General features: G+C 46.6%; 1 protein-coding gene across 1 annotated transcript in view; it reads left to right on the plus strand.

Moving 5' to 3' along the window:
- LOC311223493 (neural-cadherin) overlaps positions 1-24,237 on the plus strand; it is a gene marked incomplete at both ends in the record, with an annotated part of 1,556,546 nt that overhangs the window by 1,105,132 nt on the left and 427,177 nt on the right. The window contains 3 exon segments of the mRNA XM_084308277.1: positions 4,995-5,475; positions 7,556-7,734; positions 15,390-15,581. Of these exon segments, the coding sequence (XP_084164403.1) occupies positions 4,995-5,475; positions 7,556-7,734; positions 15,390-15,581 (852 nt within the window).

Genomic DNA, 24,237 nt, shown 5'->3' on the forward strand with positions numbered 1-24,237 from the left:
GTCCATCCTGGCCCGTCTACCCTGCACATAAATGTGTTGGAATTGAAGGCGGTCCTCCTGGTCCTCAAACGGTTCGACCACCTGGTGGTAGGCGAGCACGTTCTGGTCAGAACGGACAGTATGACGGCAGCGGCGTATATCAACAGGCAGGGTGGGACTGGTTCCATCCGCCTGCACCGGGCGGCGGTCGAACTTTGGCTATGGGCATCTCGCAGGCTGCGCAGTCTGAGGGCGCTCCACATCCCTGGTGTAGAGAATGTGGGCGCAGATATGATGTCTCGGGGTGGTCCTCGTTATGACGAGTGGGAACTCCGCCACGATATAGTCAGGCAGATCTGGGATCGCTTCGGGGAGGCCTCGTGGATCTGTTTGCGAGCCGACGTTCTCACAAGTGCCCCTTGTGGTTCTCGGTCAGTCGGGCAGATCATCCCCCCTTGGGGGTGGATGCCTTCTCGATATTTCCATGGCCGCCCGGCCTTCTGTACGCCTTTCCTCCTGTACAGCTGTTGAGTCAGCTGTTGGAGCGGATACGGAGGGAGCGCAGGACGGTGATCCTGGTCACGCCGGACCGGGCACGGCAGTGTTGTTCCCGGTCTTGATCCAGCTACTGGTCGCTCCGCCTTGGGTTATTCCTTGGTCGGCGACGGCCCTCTCTCAGCAACACGGTCGCTGTTTCAGTACCCGGTGTTGGGCCAACGTCTGATGGTGTGGCTGGTGGGAGGGTAAGTCTGGAGAGGATGGACCCTTCTGTGGTTGATACCATCCGGAATGCGCATGCTCCCTCCACTGTCGCGCTTTACACGGGCAGATGGCGTATGTTCCAAGAGTGGTGTAAGGCGGGGGGCCGGGACCCATTCTCCTGCCCCCTGGATGCTGTCCTTGGTTACCTTCAGTCTCTCCTTGATAGACTGTCGGCTTCGACGGTGAGGGTATATGCAGCAGCTATATCCTCCTATCATGAGGGATTTGAGGGGGATGTCTTGTTCAGCCACCCTCTTGTGAAGCGTTTCCTGCTTGGCGCTCGACGCGTTAAGCCGGTGCAACGCTCTTTGGCTCCGAGTTGGGATCTTCAATTGGTCCTCGGTCAGTTGTCCTTGGCCCCGTTTGAGCCGCTTGAGCAAGCACCGTTGGGACGGCTGTCGTTCAAGACCGCGTTCTTGCTGGCCGTCACCTCCGCTAAACGCGTGGGTGAGCTCTGTGCTCTTTCGGTACGTCCAGAGTGCCTGTCTTTTCGTTCCGATTGCGGTGCCACTCTGAGTTCCTTCCGCTCCAGGGATATTGTGGTTCAGGCGTTTCATCCGCCTCCTCACGCTAGTGAGTTAGATGCAGGCCTTCACCTGTCATGTCCGGTCCGTGCTTTGGGAATTTACCTCAGCCGTACCTCAGGGTTACCGATCAGCTTTTTGTCTGTCACGGTGGTTCTCGTGCCGCTAAGGCACTATCGAAACAGCGCCTGTCCCATTGGTTATGCGAGGGCATCGCCCTCTGCTACACGTTGGCCGGGCTGGATCCCCCTGGGGGCGCCAGGGCGCACTCCACTCGTGGGGTGGCAGCCTTTGCCGCTCTGCTGGGTGGGGCCTCTGTGGAGGACATCTGTGCTGCAGCTTCATGGTCCTCCCCGGGCCCCTTTGTAAGGTTTTACCTCATGGACATGACCGGGGGTTCTGTCTCCCAGGCGGTTCTGGGGTCTGTGGCCTCTCCTGCTTCCCGTCCTTTGGTAGGGTAGCAGGGGTGTGTGGGTATGGGCCACAGTGTGTTGGGTCACATGTGGTTCCGCCTGTGCTGTGTGTTCAAGGGGTTCTAGTTCCCTCTTGCTCGCACTCGGGTGGAGTTGACTGCGCCCCCCCTTCATTAGGAAGGATGGGGTGACGGGACTCCCCAACCCCTTGATGTGGGCTTACGGGTCCTCAGGGGGTGCATCTGTCGGGCCTCTCGTCCGCTCTACCCCATATCTCGGTATGGCTTAAGAGCGGGACGCGATGGCCAAGTACGATAATATAACGACAGGTTATGTATATAACCTAGTTATATGAGTACTGGCTAAGCGTCCCGCTCTTAAGCGGCCCTGAGTTCCCTTGGGGAATCTTTTCCTGGAAACAGTTTTTTTACTAGAAAGAGTGAGTGGTGACCACGCCTAGTACTTTATAGTACGCCTCTATAGGGGCGGGGCCTGGCAGGTGGTGGGTGTATTTGTTTTTCTTTGATGGTGAACAGTAGGTACATGAGATGAGGTATATCTCTGTATGGCTTAAGAGCGGGGCGCTTAGCCAGTACTCATATAACTAGGTTATATACATAACCTGTCGGTAAGCCTGCATCGTTAGTCGTGAAAGCAAATTAATCTGTCCACGCTGAATTAAACCCTCTATTTTCCTCAGACTTTCCTTTTTTTGGATTTATCCATGGTTGGCTTACTGGGGGGTCGGAAACGCAAGATTAGCCACTTGCAGATGGCAGGGAGAGGCGCGGGGTTTCTCTCCCATTACAGAAGCCGAGACCCTGACACTGGTAACGTCGAACCGTCCGACTACATGCCAGCTGGACCAGCTACCCTCCCCACTCCTCCAGACCATAGCACCGGACATCCTCCCATTCCTAACTGCAACCATCAACTCCTCACTCAACTCGGGGGTGGTCCCCACCTTCCTAAAACAAGCCAGAGTCACGCCCCTCATAAAAAAACCAACCCTGAACCCCACCGTCATAGCCAACTATCGTCCTGTCTCTCTTCTCTCCTTTCTTTCTAAAACACTTGAACGTGCTGTATCCAACCAACTTACTGCTTATCTCTTACAGAATGACCTCCTAGACCCCAATCAGTCTGGCTTCCGGACTGGCCACTCCACAGAAACGGCCCTCATTGCGGTCACAGAGGCACTTCACTTAGCAAAAGCGAAAGGCCTCTCCTCTGTCCTGATTCTCCTAGATCTATCTGCAGCCTTCGACACAGTCAACCATCACATCCTCCTCGCGGCCCTCGCAGGAATGGGAGTGGCTGGATCTGCGCTGACATGGCTGACATCATACCTCAACGACCGCTCCTACCAAGTGTCATGGAGAGGGACTCTGTCGGCCACCCGCCCCCTCCGGACGGGTGTCCCCCAGGGCTCGGTCCTAGGACCCCTTCTCTTCTCCCTCTACACTAAATCACTGGGTAACATTATCACGTCTCATGGCTTCTCATATCATTGTTATGCCGATGATACTCAACTCTTCCTCTCCTTCCCTCCCTCAGATATCCACGTCTCTGAGCGGATCTCGGCCTGTCTGTCCGACATCTCCGCCTGGATGACGACCAACCACCTCAAACTGAACCTAAGCAAAACAGAATTGCTCCACCTGCCGGCCAAATCCTCCCCCCTGACCGACCTCTCCATCACAGTCGAGAATGCAGCTGTGACCGCGTCCCCGACCGCCAAGAACCTTGGTGTTGTCCTCGACGACCAGTTGAACTTCTCTGCTCACATTGCAGCGACAACCAGAACCTGCAGATTCCTCCTGAGCAACGTCAGAGGGATACGCCCCTTCCTGACAAAAGAAGCCACCCAACTCCTCGTCCAATCAACAGTCATCTCCCGCCTCGACTACTGCAACGCACTGCTAGCTGGCCTCCCGGCCACTGCCACCAAGCCTCTTCAACTCATTCAAAACGCAGCGGCCCGCCTGATCTCAAACCTACCGAAGTCGGCCCATGTCACCCCACTTCTTAGGGACCTGCACTGGCTCCCCATTGCTGCACGTATCCGCTTCAAGGCCCTCGACCTAGCATACCGTGCGGCAAAGGGAACCGCTCCTGCCTACCTCCGGTCAATGGTCTCTAACTACACACCCTCAAGACCCCTACGCTCTGCATCTTCTGGCCGCCTCAGACCTACTCCTATCCAAGCTCCCGGAGGGTCATCAAAGAGAAGCCGCCTACTCTCAGTCCTTGCCCCACAATGGTGGAATGAACTACCCATCCCAGTTAGGACAGCCGAATCCCGTCCAATCTTTCGCCGTCAACTAAAGACTCACTTCTTCAACCATTGTCTAAAAAAAAAAAAAAAAAAAAAACGAACCCTGACTAACCTTACTGTCATGCACTTGTCCTAATAAACTAACCTACACTGTAACACGCAACACTTTGATGAACATTGTTACTCAGCTGATAGAGTTGTACCCTTCTTGCTGTCTTGTCGTACAGAACTTGTAAGTCGCTTTGGATAAAAGCGCCAGCTAAATGACTAAATGTAAATGGGGTGTGGCGTACTGTATATTTTAGTTGATGAAATATTTTAGTTGATGAAATATTTTAGTTGATGAAATATTTTAGTTGATGAAATATTTTTTAATTTCAGTGTCACAGTATGACATCGATCTCCAAAATAAGAGAACAAATATATATAAAAAATGCTGGGCCAGGGAGCCGCAGCTGATTGGCTAAAGAGCTGCATGCGGCTCCGGAGCCGCAGGTTGCCGACCCCTGCCCTAACAGAACTGGCAGACGATTCAAGGTGACTATACATTCTATGCAACATAAAAAGATGTGCATTGTCGACTCCTACACTCTTCCTGTATCCATAATGCAAGTCTAAATAAGATGCCACCTGCCCCTTGAGGTGGCCCAGCACAACCCTTTCAAAACACTTCATGATGTGGCATGTCAGAGCAATAGGTCTCACATTGTTTTTTTTAGGAATAGGGACAAGACATGATGTTAACCACATTGCAGGAAAAGCAGGTGAAGACAGAGAGAAAAGAGAATTAAAAACATGGCACATGTGGTCAGCACAGACCTTGAGGGTGCGTGGTCTTCACCATGTAGGATGAGGAGGAGGAGGGGTTCAGCTGCTACAGAGGTCCTAACTGTGATGAACATGTATAAAGTGCATCAAGTCGAGACATCGCTTCAAGTCAGCAGCATTTCAATAATTAAATAGAGCAGAAAACAGTCAGCAATTGCTCTCTCTCTACCACTCTCTCTCTCTCATCCCTCCTTTCCTTTGACATTGCAGGTAACAGCATCTGACCCAGATAAGGATGCCGACCAGGAGGCCCTGCGCTACTCCCTCCACGGCCAGGGTGCCGAGACCGAATTCATCATCGATGAGGTCACCGGCAAGATCTACGCCCAGCGGACCCTCGACCGCGAGGAGCGAGCAGTCTGGCGCTTCGTGGTCCTGGCCACGGACGAGGGCGGCGAGGGGCTGACGGGATTCACAGACGTCATCATCAACGTGTGGGACATCAATGACAATGCGCCCGTCTTCACCTGTGCCCCCAGTTGCCACGGGGAGGTGGCCGAGAACTCTGCGGCCGGGTCGTCAGTGATGGACATGACGGCGACCGACCTGGACGACTCGGCCGTGGGGCAGAACGCCGTCCTCTCCTACAGGATGGTGGGGAGTGTGGACAGCAGAGACGGCGGAGGGCTGGCCTTCTCCGACATGTTCACCATCAACCCCACCACAGGGACCATCACAGTGGCCATGGCAGGTGTGTTCCGCTACGGTTACAACATAGATTAAAAAATTAGTTCATTTGCTCCCATCCCCCAATTTAGTCATTATGCCAATTCCTGCCCTTCCTGGTCAATGTGCTGCCCTACTATCAGTCTGGGGAGGGTGTAGACTACCACATTCCTTCTCTGTCGGTCTGGGGAGGGTGTAGACTACCACATGTCTCCTCTGTCGGTCTGGGGAGGGTGCAGACTACCACAAGCCTTCCCTGTCAGTCTGGGGAGGGTGTAGACTACCACATGCCTTCTCTGTCGGTCTGGGGAGGGTGTAGACTACCACGTACCTCCTCTGTCGGTCTGGGGAGGGTGTAGACTACCACGTACCTCCTCTGTTGGTCTGGGGAGGGTGTAGACTACCACATACTTCCTCTGTCAGTCTGGGGAGGGTGTAGACTACCACAAGCCTTCCCTGTCGGTCTGGGAGGGTGTTGACTATGACAGTGGTTCTCAACTGGTCTAGCCTCGGGACCCAACATTTTCCTTAGTCATTAAGTCGCGACCCAACATTTTGAACCAAAACAAATTTGCAGTTATACGCAATCTTTCAAAACATGAAATAAACACAAAAAAGTGCAACAAAAGTGCAACTATTGCTAAAAACCCAATGAAATAAAATAATAATAAATAATATATGCTTCTTAGCAGATTTCTTAGCTTAACATAACAGACCTAAATTTGGGGGAACTAATGGGATAACTGGGGTTGCAACAAAAGTGTAAAGGCCTCTACATGCTACAGCAACTGCAACACAACATCAGCACGACTTCAACGCAACATGTTGCAGAGGGTGTTGTAGAGTGTGTTGCGAGGATGTTGCATACCTCTCCCCAAAATCGAATCTGAACAACCGTTGCGTTGATGTTGCGTAGCAGTGATTGGTTGGTTAGCGAATGGGGGCGGGGCTGTCATAGAATAATATTGGTCCCGCAGGGAGGAATACCATCCTTGAGTTAATGTAATTTATACAAATGGAAGTATTGATTTTGCCGTAACGAATAATTAAAAAAATATACCGTTAACTGGAATATGTTAGTTTCTTACACATATGTTGGATTATGTAATTGGTTTGTCATGACAAACCAATAATAAATCGTGAATTAACTGGTGGTTATCCTATAGCCCTAGTATGTACATTTCAACAAAGTGGAGCCGCAGGGGTCTTCCATAGCATACCTTCAAATCCTCTTACCTTGACGATTAAAGTTATTCCCATGGCTGGTGTTGATATTTTACAATGCCAGTTTGTAAGAATTCGTTGTAGCCAGCCAGCTAGCGTTGATGCTATTCAATGCTATCATACCCAACTAACGTGAATGCCATTCAGAATTTATTAACATAGCTACAACAACACAGTAACGTTAATATAATTACATGCATCAGTGTTTACAATGAACGGTGGGGCTAATCGAAAGGACTGGACATGGACAAGTTAAACAGCAATCAATTAATTTAATACAACAGCTAACGTTAAAACCAACAAACACAGAACCGGACACAAGCAGAAAAAGAAGCATCATTTTTACTTCTGGTCGGGGGGTTTCAAAATAAAAAAGCGACGTCTAATAGTACCGGAAATACGTTTATTTTGTACATTATCTAACGTTAACACAAACCTAAACTAACTTTAGATAAGTTCAGCCGGTCGTCAAGGACTTCTGCCTTCTTGGCAGTCGAGGACAAAGCCACGGCTACATTCTCCACTGTGATGGAAAGGTCAGTAAGCGGGGATTTGGCCTGCAGGTGAAGCAGCTCTGTTTAGCTTCAGTTTGAGGTGGTTGGTTGTCATCCAGGGGGAAATGTCGGACAGGCAGGCCGAGATCCGCTCAGAGACTTGGATATCTGAGGGAGGAAAGGAGAGGAAGAGTATCATCGTGATAGCAATGATACGAGAAGGCATGAGATGTGATAATGTTAGATAACATTTTATGTAGAGTAATCATACAAAAATTGTACTTTTGTACTTTTTACAAGGACAACATCCTCCATATGAAACACTGTAACATTTGCTTCAGATCAAAGCCCTTAAATTGAGTACATTCTCGATGAACCCCAACGCAGGCCTGGACCGCGAGCAGACTGAGTCCTACCTCTTGCTGGTGGAGGCCCGGGACGGGGGCGGGATGACTAGGACAGGGACCGCCACCGTCCGAGTCAAGGACATCAACGACCACGCTCCGAGATTCACAGAGCCCTCCTGTCTCGCCAGAATATCTGAGAGCGCGGAGCCCAACGCTGAGGTGGGTGGGCAGGGGCCCAGTTGTGAATAACAGCATCGTCATCTTGCGGTCAGTGGCGGCCGGTGTGAACTACATTTGGGTGGGCGCGGGGGGGGGGGGGGGGTGAAGGGGGGGGGGGCAAACGGACAGCTGACCAAGTGGACAGCTGACTCGACATAACGTTACCAACGTTAAGTCGAGACTCGAGTTCATTCATACTACACTAGTACACGTATGATCAATGCAATAATGAACACATATATATCTTGTCATTTTAAACAAGTTACCATTCATTCATTCATCCATTATGCGTCACCCGCTGCAAAATTAACATCAGAGAGAGCGAGAGAGAGCGAGAGTGAGAGAGAGAGAGCGAGCGAGAGAGAGAGAGAGAGACGAGCGAGCGAGCGAGAGAGAGAGAGAGAGAGAGAGAGAGAGAGAGAGAGAGAGAGAGAGAGAGAGAGAGAGAGAGAGAGAGAGAGAGAGAGAGAGAGAGAGAGAGAGAGAGAGAGAGAGAGAGAGAGAGAGAGAGAGAGAGAGAGAGACCGCATTAACTCACTGTTTAGTTGAAACGTGGCCCAGGAGGGCTTGATAAAGTGTATATGTCCACTGTCCCACAGTCCCATACTGTTGATGTATATCCACTGTCCAGACTGCATTCAGCTATAGCCAAATAGCTTCTTGTTAGCACAACACAACAATACTGTGATGAGCTGTGTCTTACTGTCTTTGCCCATTTCCACGTCGAACAGCCTGCAAACTACCTGGCGTTCTATCGCCCTGCTCTAAGACAAACTCTAACCTTAACCAACTTTGAAAGAGTGCCTAAGCTTAACCATTGAAAGAACTTGCCGTCACGCTCTAAGACAAACTCTAACCTTAACCAACTTCGAAGAGTGGCTAAGCTTAACCATTGTAGAAACTGGCGTCGGCCAATCAGAGAGTGTCTCAGAGAAATGCGGCTACGGAAAGTATAGACGCTGCTTGCTTAGATGATATAGACCGCTTGAAAACGCGCCCGGCTTCCATAATAATACATCATATTTCAACGCACAGCGCTTTACGCACTGATTGGCTGCGACGGATACAGCGATGAAACCAGTGCACGCCCACTGTAAGCGCTATTGCGTCTAGCCCGAGAGAAATGCGGCTACGGAAAGTATAGACGCGGTATTATTCTCTATCAGACAGTCACTTCCTGTTAATGAAAACAATTATTTATATTTGATATATTAACATTATATTGTGCATTGGAAACACAAACATACTTAAAATGAGTAAATATTATTCATTTTAAACATGTTTATTTTATTTCTAGGGCCCAAAAAAATATATATATATATTTTTTTTCTTCTTCTTCTTTTAACCAGGGAGGGCGGCGCTCTAGCGCCCACTATCGGCTGGCCGCCACTGCTTGCGGTCTCAATATTTCTATCATTATGTGGCAGCAAATTCAGAGAAATCATTTCCTTCTTATTTTCGTGTAAAGAAACAAATCGTTTTTTCTTCCTGCAAAATGTCATTCTGCACCTAAAAAAATATTCAGCACATTTAAAACTACTACATTTTTACCTCTGAAACCCGATCAGCCTGGTACCGGTACAAGATTTATTTTTCAGGTCACAAATAGTATTAACCTATTCCGCCCGTGCGGCCCGTCGGCGGACCGCAAATGACATCACGTCATAAATCAATCTCTCCAGACTGTCTGACAAAAGTATCGTTTTTTTTCTCAAACGTATTCAAGTATAAACATCATAACCATGTCACAACAGCAGTTATAATGTATATTATCATCAATACGTTAGTATAGCAGAGCTTGATTTATGACGTGATGTCATTTGCGGTCCGCCCCCGGAGGTATTAAGTGATGTTGCATTTCTTTTTCAAATGTAGTCAAGAGTAAAGACCCTAACCCTATCAATACAGCAGTCAAAGTGTATATTGTCAGCACTACATTTGTTTACCAATGATTTTATGTGTTATTAGCTAAATATGAGCATATAAAAATCTCTGCACCGGAAACCGGATGATTTGACGCTGTCATGAAATTGTTGTAGTCCTAAGAAAGAAGAGACCCAGGGCTTTCAATGGATGTCGAAATTGCATAAGGCAGGTGGTACTAAATCCAGATTTAACTATTGGAAAGAGGAGATTTGGGTTTGACTTGGCCATAATAAGGTAATTTATAGGCCTGCTATTTGATATTCTATATTCATATGTCCGGAAGGCAAAATTCAGTACTGTATCTACAAAAAACCCTGTAAATCATCTGCCCTTTATTAATTTGCTTACATTTTTTGTACACTTGATCTCAAGAAGGTGCTGAATGAGCTCAGATTCTCCTTTGGTTCATTACAATTTACTCAAGCATACAGTAGTAACAGACACAATATTCCTGACACTGGGAATACATTCCCAGAGGTTCATAGATGTCCATAGATACCAAGAACATGCAAATAGACCTTGTAGAAGTGGAGCAATCTTCAATTTCCTTTGGTATGTACTTTTAGGCACATTTTCTGAAAATATTGCTAGGGCTTAAGAGGTTAAACTTGACCACTCTCCAAATATCCACCAATGACTATAGATTAAGATCACAGTCCTGCATTCTTCTTACAGTCCCCAGTGTCAAAACGGTCTTTGGTGAAAAGGCATTTGAATATTTTGCACCCTGGTCGTGGAACAATCTTCAGTCAAATCTCGAGCTTGATCACTTTTGTTTCTTAAACCTCTAAAGCCTACAGAGACAAAGGTTCACCTGGGCATAGTGTTATATATTTGCCAATTGTGAGCTTATTATTTGAGTCAGTATCAAGTGTCATACCTTTTATGATTCAGGGGATTTACCAACCTGCATTCGGGGGAGAGATAAAACAACCTACTGTATCTAGATGTTTCAAGATTCTACTAAATTCCAAGCCAAATTTTTGCACTCAGCCACACAGGCTGTGAGTGACAAGACACTTTCAATTCAGCCGGAAAGAAGAGAATCTCGCAATTCAGATACAATTCAAAGTGAAGCTTGATCATAAACGGTTCCAAAGATAATGTAATGTCTTGCAAAACATGTCTAGTGGCGTGTGCCACTTGGTGTTAACGGGTTCACTCAGTTCAGACAAATAATTGTCAATCTCATGCATGATGTTTGCTCCTGTTTCTGATCCTGACTGTGACTTGTGATATAGCAATACAACATTTTTACTGTAAGCTAATTTTCTATCACTTTGTATTTCTACTTTATTGTCTGTTATATGTTTAATTGTGTAACCACTGCTGCCATGGTTGACCAGGTCTCCCTTTCTTCCCTTCTTTTTTTATGTACTCTTTATTTTATTAATAATACTATTTGTATTAAAGGTCCCCCATCTTATAAATGGCATTTTCCAGTGGTTTGCATTGTTTTCTAGCAATGTGGGGTTGTACCAACACTGACTAGATGTGAAATCTCTACCCCCGTTTCTTCAGTTCAGCTGAGACAAACCCCCCCCCCCCCCCCCCCCTGAACCGAGCCGTTCTGATTTGACTCGCTCGCTGACGTGAATAGGCACTGATCTGCCACCGCCCGCCCACAATCAACTGTGATACGTTGTAATTATGAGCAAAACGTAGCGAGTGGAAATAATGCGGAAGCGGTTTCGACAGCAGAGACCTTCAGCTGTTCAGCACTTCCTCAAAAGTGTTCGACAGCATACTGTAGCTCCAGAGTGCTTATATAAATCCCAGCTTCCCCCCGCGCTGTTTATACACAGAGAAGACGGCAGCTTCGCGGGTTAGAATGGGTGGGAGGGATTGTTGATCTCTCTCTCTCCTCGAGGAGCAGGGTGACCTGGGCCAACTTCAGTAGGTGGGAGATCAAGCAGGCAGCTGTGTTCTGCACAAGTTGAAAGCGGCTTGCTAGTATTTAAGCCGGTAGACCGGCTAGCTGAGCGTTGCGATAATCGAGGCGTGACATGGCTGTCACAAGGACTCGGTGGCTCATTTTTGTCAGGAGGGGGCAACAAAAGAAGCCCCTAATGGAGTGACGGAGCATGGGATAGGTCAATTGTAAATATAAGCGTGACATACGATACCACTGCTGCCACGGTTGACCAGGTCTCCCTTTTCTTCCCTTCTTTTTTTATGTACTCTTTATTCTATTAACTCATTCTGCGCCAATCACGGAAAGAGTCGGGTTAACGTGAATAGGCACTGATCTGCCACCGCCCGCCCACAATCAACTGTGATACGTTGTAATTATGAGCAAAACGTAGCGAGTGGAAATACTGCGGAGTGGAGACCTTCAGCTGTTCAGCACTTCCTCAAAAAAGCATAGCTCCAGAGTGCTTATAGAAATCCCAGCTTTCCCTCTGCTCTGTTTCTACACAGAGAAGACAGCAGCTTCACGGGTTAGAATGGGTGGGAGGGATTTTTTTGTTTTCCACTTTTTCTATTTTTCTCCCATCCCAATTTCGCCTCGCCAATTCTCCCTTCAATTCTCCCCTCCCCTGTCTCGAACGTTGCTAGACTATGCCTCCCACTGGTCGGCTGCAGTGAGGACCAAGCCTTGCATCACGTGTCCCCTCCGGTACACGAGGAGGCAGCTGTCGCATGTTTTTACCTGAACAGTGCGATCTCTCAGTGGCGAGGAGTAGCGCGTGGGAGGCTCACGCTGCCCCCGATACTTCCTGATTCTGCTGTACAGGCGCACCAACCGACCTGTAGGAGTCGCTGTCCACAACGTCCAATCCCCACCCACCGGCTTTCCCACCCCACCCCACACTGCCAATTGTGTTAGTATGACGACCGGTCAAGCCGGTAGCAACGCAGAGAGCTGGGCTCGATACCAGCATCTCCTGCGTTAGTGGCGAGTGCCTTGCCCACTGCGCCACTCAGCCGCCCGGGTGGGAGGGATTGTTGACTCTGGGGGATCTCTATATCTCTATCTCTATCTCTATCTCTATCTCTATCTCGCTCTCTCTCGCTCTCTCTCGTATCTGCTAGTGCAGGTGGGTGACTGTCAATCAAAGCGTATTGCGAGTATGGACAGAGCCCAGCCAAAAACAGCTTGGAGTCTGGAAGGGCAAAATACTTGATTAAAAATACATAAGAATGAATTTTATTGAAAGAAACCTTACAGATGTGTTCCATAGACTCACAGGAATTGTGTAAAATTGCCCAAATTGTGAAAAATAAAGCAAAATATGGGATATTATACAGTATATATATATATTTATTTATTCATACAAATATTATTGATTCAGATATTGATTGAATAAGTGTGTTTTTAGTCCGCCGCGCAAGACTGAGCAGGTTTAAGCTGTTCTGACTGTGGTGGTGTGAAGTTGGCAGAGAATAGCTCTAGAGTCAGATTTGAGCAGCAGTAGGATGCTCAGTGCATCTCCTCGATGAGCGGGGTGACCCGGGCCGACTTCAGTAGGTGGGAGATCAAGCAGGCAGCTGTGTTCTGCACAAGTTGAAAGCGGCTTGCTAGTATTTAAGCCGGTAGACCAGCTAGCTGAGCGTTGCGATAATCGAGGCGTGACATGGCTGTCAAAAGGAGTCGGTGGCAACTTTTTGTCAGGAGGGGGCAACAAAAGAAGCCCCTAATGGAGTGACGGAGCATGGGATAGGTCAATTGTACGATGTGTGTAGTGTTGAGAACACCACAACCCCACACATAAAAAACAGAGTGAGAAGACCATGACATTTAGAATTTTAGTTTGTTATTTTTCTTTATGAGACGTGTCACACTGGGTGTCGTTCTTAGTTTTTTTTCTTAGCACTGTCAGTGTTTCTCCTTCTAACGGCAGGACACTGCTGCAGTGTTTCCCGCCTACGACTATAACCATAGCCCCCCCCCCAAAAGAAACAACATATTTTATTCATGTTATTAACCGAATTTATGTGCACTTGTTTCATGTCTCTACTGCGTTTTTCTGACATTTAAGGAGAGACAGAGGCACCAAATCCGATACGAGGGAGGCATCTCTGAATTAGTTTGTTTCATTCCCCTGTGTCCATTGGTTTTATGAGCTAAGAGAGAATGGCAATGTTACTGGCAGAGCTGGTGTGTAGAGTTCTGTCAGAGTAGCGATTACAGTACATTACTATTGGTGACAGTAGGAATGGTGGCATTACAGTAATGGTGGCAATAGCTATGGTAGTAAAAAAAATCCATCCACAGAGATTTTAAAAAGGTGCAGAATAAAAGTATTGCTTTTCCCCAAGAAACATTATTGACGAATTAATTTATCATTGAAAATATATTTGCAGGTCCAAAATGAATGTTGTTGTTACACGTTGCGTGCATGTATCCCATCCCTACTTCTCATTTACCTACGTGGAATGTACCTGATTGGATGAATGACATGCTGGTGCTCTAGTCCGAGAGCTAGTGGCTGAATAATATCCATAGCACCTTTAAGTCAGGAAACTTAACATTGAGAGTAAGTGTGACGTGCAGTAAAAAAAAACGATACCTGGACTTCTCTCAAGTGGTAACCGCACAAAAACGAACAAACTGAAAAATCAATAGAGCCCAGCAAGTTGCTGAATATGTCTATACGTTGTCATTTTCAGTTGAGTACTTACAGTGGAGCACTTATTATCTGCCTATTATTTACTTAATAAAAGTATGACCCCCCCCCCCCCTCCTGAAGCAGTCAACCTAGAGGAAACACTGTGCTGCCTCATCCTTTTCAGGACAACTGAAGGGCTATTATAGAATGTTTATTACAAAACAATTGTTGGCAGGGGAAAAAATAACCAAAGAAAATGTGAAATGTCAATGCATTTTCTTAATGTTTATGTTTGTTTGCGTGGGTGGCTGGGTGGGTCTCTCTTTCTCTCTCCCCCTGTTACGATTATAACTTTTAGATGGCATGGTCGTGTGTAGAACCCAATTGCAGCATAGACACGAGGAGAGGATAGACAGGAAGCGGAATGCGTTGGTTGCTCTTTCACAATAACATGCACTTTATTGTGACACACGGCGCATAATACGAAAAGAAACACTTTGAAATAGGGAAAAGAAAAGAGAGACCATAATCTCAAAAACGAGATAAGCACAACACTAAAGAGTACTCATGACAGTGAAACAGAAGTAATGACCCAGCAAGGAATGCTGGGCAGACCACACTTAAATACACAGACTAATTAGAGACATGAGGGTGATTGATAAATTAGACACAGCTGGGTGGAACAACTAAAAAGAAAACATAACAGGGTTAATATACTGAAACATGACAAGACCAAACAGCACATAGATACAGACACAAGGGAGACAAAACAAGATTAGACAATGGGGCACAGCACAGACAACAGATGAACGAACAACAGATTAGTGATGACAGACAGGAAATTAATACATACAAGACAACAAAGATGTACACACTGAACTAGGCCACCTGGTGGTTGAAAGACATAGTTCAGGAGTGGGAATTGTCCATGGACAGATGGGAGTTGTGAAGCAGGACCGGGGGTGGATTACAACCCCCTCTCTTTTTCTCTGTCTCTCTTTCTCTCTCTCTCTGTTTCTTTATATCTCATTCTCTCTATCTTTCTCTCTCTTTCTCCCTCTCTCTTTCTCCCCCACTCTCTCTCGTTATCCCCCTCTCTCTCATTATCCCTCTCTCTATTTCTCTATCTCTCTTTCTCTCTCTCTCATTCTCTCTCTCATTATCTCTCTCTATCAGGTTATGGCTCTCTCTGCTGAGGACGGCGACATGGGGGAGAATGCCCAGCTGACCTTCACCGTGGTGGCAGGAGACCCGGAGCAGAAGTTCTACATGGTGAGCCACCGCCAGGAACAACGTGGGACTCTGAGGTTGAAGAAGCGCCTGGATTACGAACGCCCCAGCGAGCAGAGGTTCAACCTCACCATCAAGGTATAGTGGTTTCACATAGACCAGTCGAGGTACAGTGGTTTCCCATAGACCAGTCGAGGTACAGTGGTTTCCCATAGACCACTCGAGGTGCAGTGGTTTCCCAGAGACCAGTCAAGGTACAGTGGTTTCACATAGACCAGTCGAGGTACAGTGGTTTCCCATAGACTAGTCGAGGTACAGTGGTTTCCCATAGACCAGTCGAGGTACAGTGGTTTCCCATAGACCTGTCGAGGTACAGTGGTTTCCCATAGACCAGTCGAGGTACAGTGGTGTCCCATATACCTGTCGAGGTACAGTGGTTTCCCATAGACCAGTCGAGGTGCAGTAGTTTCCCAGAGACCAGTCAAGGTACAGTGGTTTCACATAGACCAGTCGAGGTACAGTGGTTTCCCATAGACTAGTCGAGGTACAGTGGTTTCCCATAGACCAGTCGAGGGACAGTGGTTTCCCATAGACCTGTCGAGGTACAGTGGTTTCCCATAGACCAGTCGAGGTACAGTGGTGTCCCATATACCTGTCGAGGTACAGTGGTTTCCCATAGACCAGTCGAGGTACAGTGGTTTCCCATAGACCAGTCGAGGTACAGTGGTTTCCCATAGACCAGTCGAGACCAGTTTAAAAAAGTGAATATCAGGAAGGCAGCAGGTCCGGACGGCATCCCCGGCCGCGTCCTAAAAGTCTGTGCCGACCAACTGGCCCCAGTATTCACTGACATATTTAACCTGTCCTTAGAACAGGCTGTCATCCCCACCTGCCTGAAGAAGTCCACTATTATCCCTGTACCCAAAAAAGCCTGCTTGCCTCAACGACTACCGCCCTGTAGCTCTCACCTCCATAGCCATGAAGTGCTTTGAGAAGCTAGTAAAGGGCTACATCTGCTCCTCCCTCCCAATCAACATGGACCCCCTGCAATTTGCATACCGCCCCAACAGGTCCACGGAGGACGCCATAGCCCATGTGCTGCACACAGCAGCATCACACCTGGACAAGAGGCAGGGGAACTATGTGAGAATGATATTCATCGACTACAGCTCGGCATTCAATACCATAGTCCCCTCCATACTCATAGCCAAGCTCAGGGACCTGGGCTTGAACTATGACCTCTGCCAGTGGGTCTTGGACTTCCTGACTGGCAGACCCCAGGTGGTGAGAGCAGGCAACTGCACCTCCTCATCCATCACCCTCAACATAGGGGCCCCCCAGGGCTGTGTTCTGAGTCCCCTCCTCTACTCCCTGTACACACACGACTGTGTGGCTCAGCGGAGTAGCAATACAATCATCAAATTTGCTGACGACACAGTGGTGGTGGGCCTGATCTCTGCCAACGACGAGAGGGCCTACCTGGAAGAGGTCAAGGTCCTGGCGGGATGGTGCCAGGAAAACAGCCTCTCCCTGAACATCAGCAAAACAAAGGAGATGATTGTGGACTTCAGGAGGTCGGGGGTCAAGGACTACAGCCCCCTCAGCATCGACGGGGCACCGGTTGAGAGAGTCAACAGCTTTAAGTACCTCGGAGCCTACATATCCGAGGACTTGACAGTGTTGTGAAGAAGGCACGACAACGCCTCTACTTCCTCAGGCGCCTAAGGAAGTTCCAAGTCAGTCAGAAGATCCTTAAGAACTTCTACTCATGTACAATAGAGAGCATCTTGACCGGCAACATCACCTCCTGGTTTGGGAATAGCACTGCACAAGACCGAAGCAGACTACAAAGAGTGACACGTTCAGCCGAACGCACAATTGGAGGGGGGCTCCCCACCCTCCAGAACATTTACAACAAGCGTTGCAAGGGCAAGGCTAAGAGAATCATTAAAGACTCCAGTCACCCGAACAACTGCCTCTTTGAACTGCTGCGGTCAGGCAAGCGATACCGGAGTCTCAAGGCGAGCACAGAAAGACTCAGAAGAAGCTTCTATCCCCAGGCCATCAGGCTGCTAAACGAACAATGAACACTACACAACAACAACCACCAAACGCACATAGCACACACATCCACACGCACACACTCACTTTAAACAAACACACTGTAGCACCCACTCCACACACTTTATAGCACACACCCACTTTAAACAAACACACTGTAGCACCCACTCCCCACACTTTATATTTATTGATGAAGGATTGCACTACAACTCGTACACCTTACTGTAAATTGTACCTAAATTGTACCTCATCCCATTTCTGCTTTGCACTATATAGTACTGTACATTAGTACACTGCATAGTATTGTATATTATATGGTAACTCAGAACATTGTACATATGTCTATACCGAACACTGTGACCTCATTTTCTTCTTCTAAATTACATGCTATACTATGTTATTTGATACTATCTTGTCTAGCACAGTCTCTGGAGCGTAACAGTAAGAAGCATTTTGTATGAAAGTATTCTGTACTTCTGTATGACAACTATTAAAGAAACTTGAACTAGGTACAGTGGTTTCCCATAGACCAGTCGAGGTGCAGTGGTTTCCCAGAGACCAGTCGAGGTACAGTGGTTTCCCAGAGACTGGTCGAGGTACAGTGGTTTCCCATAGACTGGTCGAGGTACAGTGGTTTCCCATAGACCGGTCGAGGTACAGTGGTTTCCCAGAGACTGGTCGAGGTACAGTGGTTTCCCATAGACCGGTCGAGGTACAGTGGTTTCCCATAGACCGGTCGAGGTACAGTGGTTTCCCATAGACCAGTCGAGGTACAGTGGTTTCCCATAGACCAGTCGAGGTGCAGTGGTTTCCCAGAGACTGGTCGAGGTACAGTGGTGTCCCAGAGACTGGTCGAGGTACACTTGTTTCCCAGAGACTGGTCGAGGTACAGTGGTATCCCAGAGACTGGTCGAGGCAGGCCCGGACTGGCCATCGGGTCCCGGTAGCCTGGCCTGCACAGATTTAAAAAGAAATATATATATATATATATATATATATATATATATATATATATATATATATATATATATATATATATATATATATATATATATATAATTTTTTTTAATTATTGATTTTTTTATTTTTTTTTGTCAGGCCATTGTTTCTAGTTGTGGCGGCGGCGTGGCGTGATAGTTAGATAACCTAGGTGGGTGGGGAACAACCAGGATTTCACTGTCTGCTACAGAGTTGGAGAAATCTGACTCTCTCTCCCTCACGCGGATCACACACACACAATGGAGCCGTGCTGCCGCTTGTGATTGGTGGAGGCGGGACCAGGCGATACAACTGATTGACAGCGGAGGCGGCGAATGGAATGGCAGATGGCACTCAGATGCAGAATAACAGTCAGGCAATGCGCTAAGTAGTGAGGGACTCGGGAGAGATACAGTAGAGCGAAAGTCAATTAACCTTGATGTCAAGATGGACAGTGGAAGAAAGAGAAAGGGTGGAGGAGAGAGGGATAAAACAAAGAAAAAGAAAGGCCCTTACAGGAGATTCTGCTAAATCCAGCAACATTTATCAAATGTTTTCTTGCACCAAGGTCAAGGAACCAGCAGGTTAGTCAGTGATAAAAATAAACATGTGGATGTTAGCTAGCTAACGTTACCATGCAATGCATCATCTCCCCTGTCAAAAGCCCAATGTTAAATCTGCCAAGAAACAAATAAATAATTTAACCCTTGTGTCTGAAAACTAAAGTGTTATACTCTTACCATATTAGGGGACTAAATTGAAAAACGCCATAAAAAGTTTATATGTTGAAATAATTTCCCACTTTCTTTTCCATAAATATTTTATTCAACTTCAGATTAAAAATGAAATACTCCCACTTTTCTGAAAGGAGTTGTTAAATCTGACATTACAAAAAACAATATGTGGTGGTTATGATTGGGACTGAAGTTGAATAAACAATTTATGAAAGAGAAAGTCAAAATAATTCCAAGATAATTCAAAGATTACACACCTTTGCCACATATGGCTACAAACATAATCACTGCAAAGTTATCAAAAAAAAATAAGAATCTGATCAGACACAAGGGTTAAGTTGTTGTTCCCTTTCTAATTTCCTCAAAAACATCTAGTCTAGTTAATGTGATCAATATTATTTGACAATTGAAGCTTTTTGTTGGACATTTCAGTCAGTGAGCTCATACTTTGAGCTCATTTTATAGTTAAAATGATTGAGACAACGCAATCTTCTGTCTTCGTTGTGCATGCATGCGTGTGCTCACCACACGTGATACATGTGTCACTATTCTGGCAGTGGCTACTGTTATTATAGTATTGTAATGAAAGGTTTGTTATTTAATGTTTGTGTAAAGGGCTATTTTAACTGTTGATGGGTAGTGCATCAGTAAAGTGAATATGGTATTGTGCTCTTGCTCTGTTTGAATAGGTGGAGAGAGTGGTTAACTGTATTATAATAGTAAATAGAAAAATATGCTGTGCTCTTGCTTTTTTCTTTTTGAAGGTGGAGAGAGTAGCGTTGCTAGTGCCACAACAGTTTTATTTGAGGTTCATAAAACAGTACATTGTACTAAGCAATTGTTGGCTCATTAGTTTGTGATTCACATGCACAAAAATTCACCAGAATGCAGGAAATTAAGTCTTTGTAACAAAAAATGTCCTGGTGGGGGACCCCCAGACCCCCCGCTTAAAAAGTGGCCTGATTGGGGCTATATTTCGCGCTATATCTCCCGGTATGAATTATTTCCCCAGTCCGGCCCTGGGTCGAGGTACAGTGGTGTCCCAGAGACTGGTCGAGGTACACTTGTTTCCCAGAGACTGGTCGAGGTACACTTGTTTCCCAGAGACTGGTTGAGGTACACTTGTTTCCCAGAGACTGGTCGAGATACACTTGTTTCCCAGAGACTGGTCGAGGTACACTTGTTTCCCAGAGACTGGTCGAGGTACACTTGTTTCCCAGAGACTGGTCGAGGTACAGTGGTGTCCCAGAGACTGGTTGAGGTACACTTGTTTCCCAGAGACTGGTCGAGGTACACTTGTTTCCCAGAGACTGGTTGAGGTACACTTGTTTCCCAGAGACTGGTTGAGGTACACTTGTTTCCCAGAGACTGGTCGAGGTACAGTGGTGTCCCAGAGACTGGTCGAGGTACACTTGTTTCCCAGAGACTGGTTGAGGTACACTTGTTTCCCAGAGACTGGTCGAGGTACAGTGGTGTCCCAGAGACTGGTCGAGGTACACTTGTTTCCCAGAGACTGGTTGAGGTACACTTGTTTCCCAGAGACTGGTTGAGGTACACTTGTTTCCCAGAGACTGGTCGAGGTACACTTGTTTCCCAGAGACTGGTCGAGGTACACTTGTTTCCCAGAGACTGGTCGAGGTACACTTGTTTCCCAGAGACTGGTTGAGGTACACTTGTTTCCCAGAGACTGGTTGAGGTACACTTGTTTCCCAGAGACTGGTCGAGGTACAGTGGTGTCCCAGAGACTGGTTGAGGTACACTTGTTTCCCAGAGACTGGTCGAGGTACACTTGTTTCCCAGAGACTGGTCGAGGTACAGTGGTGTCCCAGAGACTGGTCGAGGTACACTTGTTTCCCAGAGACTGGTTGAGGTACACTTGTTTCCCAGAGACTGGTTGAGGTACACTTGTTTCCCAGAGACTGGTCGAGGTACACTTGTTTCCCAGAGACTGGTCGAGGTACACTTGTTTCCCAGAGACTGGTCGAGGTACACTTGTTTCCCAGAGACTGGTTGAGGTACACTTGTTTCCCAGAGACTGGTCGAGGTACACTTGTTTCCCAGAGACTGGTCGAGGTACAGTGGTGTCCCAGAGACTGGTCGAGGTACACTTGTTTCCCAGAGACTGGTCGAGGTACACTTGTTTCCCAGAGACTGGTTGAGGTACACTTGTTTCCCAGAGACTGGTCGAGGTACACTTGTTTCCCAGAGACTGGTCGAGGTACAGTGGTGTCCCAGAGACTGGTCGAGGTACACTTGTTTCCCAGAGACTGGTTGAGGTACACTTGTTTCCCAGAGACTGGTTGAGGTACACTTGTTTCCCAGAGACTGGTCGAGGTACACTTGTTTCCCAGAGACTGGTCGAGGTACACTTGTTTCCCAGAGACTGGTCGAGGTACACTTGTTTCCCAGAGACTGGTTGAGGTACACTTGTTTCCCAGAGACTGGTCGAGGTACACTTGTTTCCCAGAGACTGGTCGAGGTACAGTGGTGTCCCAGAGACTGGTCGAGGTACACTTGTTTCCCAGAGACTGGTTGAGGTGCACTTGTTTCCCAGAGACTGGTCGAGGTACAGTGGTGTCCCAGAGACTGGTCGAGGTACACTTGTTTCCCAGAGACTGGTTGAGGTGCACTTGTTTCCCAGAGACTGGTCGAGGTACAGTGGTGTCCCAGAGACATTATGGCGTGTGGTGTGGGCCAGTTATGTAATGTTTTTTTTATTATTTGTTTTTGTTTCTCGTTCACCACCTGTCAACATCACAACACGGTGCCACTGCACCGACTTTTCAAAGGTCCAGTGCTCTCAGCTGCTCACTGAACGCAAAGCCTGTGCTCTGTGGTCCTGTGTCCGACTGCAACTCTCACTGCGAGCTAGAAGCAAGAGGGGGTTCATTATACAGACCAGGGGCGGATTTAGGATTATAGGAGATCCGGGGCTTAGCCCAGATAGGTGCCCCCCTTTTTTCTTTCCTTTTTTTTTATTATTATTTTTTTTCAATTTTTTTTTTCATTTGCAGGCAAGGGGTGGTTTGGAGGGGGTCCGGCACGACCCCCATCCATGGCGGATTTTTTTTAAATTTAATTAACCTGTACGTGCAATTTCCTGCAATATAGAGCCTTCAATCTTGACCAATAAAGCTGCTCTTTTCACTATAAAACTCAGTTAACCATAACGTAGATTTATATATTGGGGGGGGATATATCATATTTTTCATATGATCAAAAAGTGGTGGAGCAAGAGCATACCTTTGCTCCCCCAAGTTCAATAGTGGGAGAGCAGAGATGCTCCGAATGGTCTTATGGCCAGGCGTCTATTATTCACTGATACAAAGTAAAATAGTGCAGTGCAATAAAATAGTTACTAAAATAGAATAAAATAATGCAATAGTGCATTGCAATAAAATAGTTATCATCGTATTTTTTCGGGAGGCCGGTAAGGAGTGCATTACAGTAGTCGATTCGGCTTGAGATAAAGGCATGGATCTGGTTTTCAGCGTCCTTTTGATTTATAAATGGCCGTACTTTAGCTAGAATTAAGTTTTTGTCAACTTGTTGATTGTGATTTAAAGCTTAGGTCTGAGTCTACCATGACACCAAGACTTAACTCACTCAAATACAGTTAGCAGCTGGATAGACCACAGATGGAAATTAGCTTCTGCTAAATCTGGTGCAAACATATTTTCATGTAACAATGATGAATTGTCAAAAAAGAAAAAAGAAAAAAAAAAAATTTCTTTTTTTCTTTTTTTTTTAAATAGATTCGGGGCTTTTCAGAAAACATTCGGGGCTTGAGCCCAAGTAGCCACCACCTAGCCCCGCCCCTGATACAGACAAGCTGCACCTGTGCCAATGAACCCTTCCCTACCGCTGCTTGGGCTGAGTCACTCCTGACTCTCCCTCTGCAGTCGACACCTAAACCAAACCCCTCCTCCCACAGTTGTATACATGGGAATGTTGCATTTAATTCTGCTCACTGCCCCATGTATGAATGAATGACTGACTGCATAGTGCTTTTCCATTACTAGCGTACAAATCGCTTTACAATGGAATGACTGCACACATTTGTCATATTATGGGTGGCCCTGGCACCGTTAGTGCCTTACTCAGAGCACCGAGCACTTTACCAATTAAAGAACCAGTGCATGATGCTAATTCAGTCAGAAAAATAAAGTCAGGAGTGTCATTTCTTTCCACTTCAGATGTATCATGATTTGTTATAATGGTTTTAGTGCACCCTCTCTGAGCACAGCTAATTATCTGTGTTGAGGAGGCGTGGCCCTCTGTTCATTGAAAGGAGATTCAGGAGTGTAAACAAATCCATGGGATCAGTGTGATTGGTTGTTATGGGAGAGTCATATAATTGGCTAGCCTGTGTTGCAGCAGGTGATAAATACATTGGTCCTCATTCTCGAAAGGACATACGTAAAACTTACCAAGGATTCCCTTCGTAACTCGATTTACGTACTTATTCTGCATTCTCGAACGGCTTGGTATTGTAAATTCTTTGTAGGATTTACGTACTCGAAAAGGCAGTTGTAAATCAGACAGGCGCCCGTGGTTTCAACAGCTTTCTTTGGGACAAGTCATTGGGGATTGCTGTCACTTCAGACATCAGAGGAATTAAATAATTATAATGATAATAAATACGACTGTCTCGATATATTGGCGTGCACCCGAGTTTGTAAGAGCCTTCTTTGGGACAAGTCATTGGGGACTGCCGTCACTTGAGATATCCGTGGAATAAAATAATTATAATGATAATTAATATGATAATATTTGTATAATTAATAATTATGTTTTGTATTTATAGTCCTGACTCAATGAGGCATTGTGAGCATTACACACACAAACACACTGCAAACGAAATAAATAATAACTAAACCGATTGCGCAGATATAGCTACTGTATAGTGGAATATACTGTATTAATATTCCATATACCGTCTTGTTATTATAATATTATTAATTGTTGGTTTTATTGATTTATTACATTGCTTGCGCACATCTAAGAGCCAGTGTAGAAAC

This window comes from Notolepis coatsorum, assembly GCF_963971535.1.
Source record: "Notolepis coatsorum genome assembly, chromosome: 2".
Lineage (NCBI taxonomy): Eukaryota > Metazoa > Chordata > Actinopteri > Aulopiformes > Paralepididae > Notolepis > Notolepis coatsorum.